Here is a 4,163-nt window from a genome sequence, read left to right on the forward strand (position 1 = left end):
CCACTCTCTCGGAACAATACATCATCAAACACTCAGCGACACAACAACAATCAGAACTGTACTAGCCATCATCTTTGCCTGTTGCAGCATCTGTAGCTTTTTTCTGTCCTTTCGTGCATCTTCCGTCCGCGGCTGATCAATGGCGACTGTGATGGCCATGGGCTCCTTCGCCGGTGCCGCCGTCCTGCCGCGGGGCTCGGCTGGCCGCTTCGGCGCCCGGTCTCTGCCAGCGCTGGGCCGACGCACCCTCATCGTCAGGGCACAGACAAACAAACCCAAGACGAGCACCTCAATCTGGAACGCGCTGGCGTTCAGCGGCCCTGCGCCGGAGCGAATCAACGGGCGCCTTGCCATGGTAGGCTTCGTGACGGCGCTTGCGGTGGAGGCAGGGCGCGGCGACGGGCTCCTCTCGCAGCTCGGCAGTGGCACCGGGCAGGCGTGGTTCGCCTACTGTGTGGCGGTGCTGTCCGTGGCGTCACTGGTGCCGTTGCTCCAGGGCGAGAGCGCCGAGGGCAGAGCCGGCGCCATCATGAACGCCAACGCGGAGCTCTGGAACGGCCGCTTCGCCATGCTCGGCCTCGTCGCGCTCGCCGCCACCGAGATCATCACCGGCGCGCCTTTTATCAACGTGTAAACTAGCTTTGTTGTCTCGACCGGATAACACAACCTGTAGCTAGTACTAGTAGGACATGTAAATGATGAGAGCTGATCATCCTTGTATTCTTTGCAGTACTACTAATTAAAGACTGTTCATAAAAATGGTGATAGTTCAAGGCATTGGTGGAAGAGTTTGCTATATCGGCTAGCAGGGACTCGCTCGTGTATATATGGGGTGCATGGTCAGGATTTACATTATGGTTAGTTTGGTTGTGGTAGACTTGATCCATACAAAAACTATACAAGACATAGATCAAATCCTACACTAACCGAACCAGAATATACAACAACTACTAACAAACTATACACGCACGTAATACGTAAAGGCATCTCAAACATCCCCCTTGTATGCTGTTGTCTGCTGATTTATAAAAGTCAGTGGGGGGCCGTTGCTCCTAAAAAAAAACTATCTAAGTTGAGATTGCACAAAACTTTTTTTTTTGAACCGGGCATAATCCCTTTCCATTATTGCAACATAACGGAAATACAACCAAGTCCACAGAATGAGACGGGAGAGGGGAGAGCGAGTTCAAGCACCGCCGGAAAACCTACTGTAAGCACTCGCCATCGAGATAACCCACTGTAGGGCGAAAACCCGGCGACACCAAATCAGTAAGAAGTTCAGATGGGGCAACCCCCCTAGACAGCTCACAAACGAGCACCAAAACGACAGTCCCACACAGGGAAGACTCCAAAGACGGACACAAACTAAGGCAATGACACCACCGGAAGCATGCATCCCTTGAAGATGCATCACCATTCCTTGAGCAATTCTCCAGCGAGCTTCTCAGTCTTTGGTCGCAGCGCAGATGCGCATCAGCCTTGATGCACTGTTCTTCAGCATGTCCAGTCCTGCTCGCAGATCCACCGCATCCTCTTGTTTCAACAGTCCTGCCCAATAACAAAGAAAAGCGCATATAGAGAAACAGCATTCGAAAGGAGTTTTCAGACGCTTAGATTCGAACGTAGCACCATTGCGACAGGTCCAAATAGCCCAGCAAAGCGCAGCTATGCCAACGGTGTAGAAAACCTCCCCATCTGAGAAGTATACATAACACCAGGAGTAAGCCTGCCATAAGTTGTTCGGACACAAATCAGTGATTTATCCACTTATCCAACCAGATAGATGGAATATTCGTTTGGCCATTAGGTTTGAATTGCCTTCTCTTTATGTCTTGCATTTGAATTCCGTGATTTATCCTGCTATTTGGAGAGTAGATGATATGGTATTTCTTGGGTTTGGCTTTCAAAGTGCAGTTCGAAAAGAGTGAGTTGCTGTCAATGGCTGGAATGGAATATATAAATAAGATGGAAAATATGCTTTCTTTCCATCTACCTATTTGAAGTAGTAAGCTTATCTTTTAGGTGGGAATAGTTTACAATCGAGTTTGAAAGCATTAATGAAGTGACCCTATTACATCAAGTTCTTTTTTGACCTTTTCATTTGAAAGTAGCCATAGGCAAGGAAGGCTACCTATTGATATGGAAAGAAAGCCATCTCTGGCTATTCCTTTTTAGGGTGGAAAAGAGTGCTCCATATCCATATATGTGCTTGGAGGGAAGGCCACATCTTTAATTGTATTCTTTTTCGAGGTCATCCTCTTCAGCCTGTGTTAGTAGTGCTAGTTTTTCGTTTTTGGTACCTTACGGGTCTATAGAAAGGCTTAGAGGATCCTAAAGTGTCAGTTTATGTTGGAATTGCTTTGCTCTTTTTCAAGCAAATAAGCTTGAAAGAAAGTGCTTTTATTCGAGTGGAAATGAAAGAAGAAATCATCTATCTAGACAGAGTATGTGTATTATTCGGTCCATGCTTGCCCTTCTAGGCCCTTTAGATCTATATCTATCTTACTATCGAAAAGGGTTTTAGGAGGAGCAGAGCAAGTCGCGTTTACAGCCAGCAGTTCTTATGGGCGTAACTCCCTCTAGTATTCCAATAATCTCCTTTCCTCCAATATGTCACTAGTATTCAAGTATGCGGCTCGTATTAGTATGCCAGGCGTTCGAGAGACCAGAATTCTTTTCATAGCCTTCCCTTCAATATGCCATCTTGTCTTGCGGCGCTCTATCCTTCCAAGCGAGCCTGTGCTCGGGGAGCACTCCTTCTATCATTCATAAAATATGCTTATCTCTCCTTGGTCGTAAAGCTTCGCTTTGCTTTCATTTACCGAAAATGCCATTGGAGTTTCCAGCTGGGAGGCGCAGTCTCGTACAAGAACCTTCTCTTCCTCTTTCGAAAAGTAGCAAAGCAGTGTCAGGTTGGAAGCCTGCGGGCCAGTCTGTTCTAGCGCCTCATTCTTTACATCCTTGCATTACTCTCTTCCTTTCCTCCTTGCCCTAACTTGAACTGGCTGAAACTAAAATGGCCGGACTTTCTAATGATGGCACTGGCTTGGCTGGATCGACATGAACTTCTATTAGGACAACAGCTGTTTTGCCCCTTGTCGAACTTTGACTGAGACATAGCCTTGCTGCTGTGGGGCAGCCGACTTATAATTCTAGTTATTGTCCTTCTTGTTCATGTAGTGCCTGCCTCTCTCCAAAACTCCTTCCCACACTTGATTGAGCAAAAGATGCAGCTTCACTAATTGAGTTAGGCACCTGCACTTCCACTGCAGCTCTGAGTTCATTCTTCAGACCCAGAAGAAATTGTGTCACCAGCAGCAGTCCTCCTACATTTAGATCATACAATTTAACCTAGCGGAGCGGATTCAACTACTTAAGATATTCTTCCTCAGAGCCAGTCTGCTCTTTATCATCATCTATCGTCTAAATAAGTAAATAATGACACCGATATAGATCGAGGACCCCCATCTAAGCCATAGGAAAGAAAGCCACTGGAGTGCGACACTCAAAGCAAAAGTAAGTAATAGGGAAACAAGGTTCTATTAGGCTTGCAGGGCTGCTGCTCTTTGAAAGACGAGGTCTAGTGGAAGAGGCGGGTTTCTTGATTTAGTCGATATCAAATTCCCAACTTCGAAATTCGAAAGGACTAAGATTCTATTTCTTCCTCAAATACTGGGAATGTGGATTCAAGTATGATATCACTATTCCACAGATCTCAAGAAAACGAATTGAACAAGTTTGATGGCTGGAAGAAGATAGGAAATATTCAAACATGTATTGCATTTCATCGATCTCACCCTTTGTTCAGTGCCGCATAAGTACTGACTTCTTGAACAGATACCGGTACCGGTCATGAAGGCTTCGCCCTTCTCAAGTCAAGTGTAGAAGCGAAATCCGTTGAGCAAGAAGCCAGTGATCCCACAACATCAAAGTGATACATATGACATATTGGAAATTAGGCTTAGTTTGTAGCTGTGAATATAGTAATGCACTTATTTATTGATAAATATGTTCTTTCAAGTAGAGCATACTCGGTAGAAAGGAGGTGGTGGAGCTGGGAAGAGGATTATACTTTATCGATTACTTGGACTTAGAGACCAATTATAGAAAGAAGACAGTAGCTGAGTGAGTTTTATGGATCTAGTTTATGAGCAGCTTAACTA

The 4,163-nt window shown here is 45.8% G+C and overlaps 1 protein-coding gene across 1 annotated transcript; it reads left to right on the plus strand.

The window, feature by feature from the left end:
* LOC123112045 (low molecular mass early light-inducible protein HV90, chloroplastic-like) lies at window positions 1-759 on the plus strand. The gene has a single exon (XM_044532947.1). The coding sequence runs from the start codon at window positions 140-142 to the stop codon at window positions 632-634; it is 495 nt and encodes a 164-aa protein (XP_044388882.1). The 5' UTR covers window positions 1-139; the 3' UTR covers window positions 635-759.
* Window positions 760-4,163: the final 3,404 nt, after the last annotated feature.

Source organism: Triticum aestivum, chromosome 5B, assembly GCF_018294505.1.
Source record: "Triticum aestivum cultivar Chinese Spring chromosome 5B, IWGSC CS RefSeq v2.1, whole genome shotgun sequence".
In the NCBI taxonomy this organism is placed as follows: Eukaryota; Viridiplantae; Streptophyta; class Magnoliopsida; order Poales; family Poaceae; genus Triticum; species Triticum aestivum.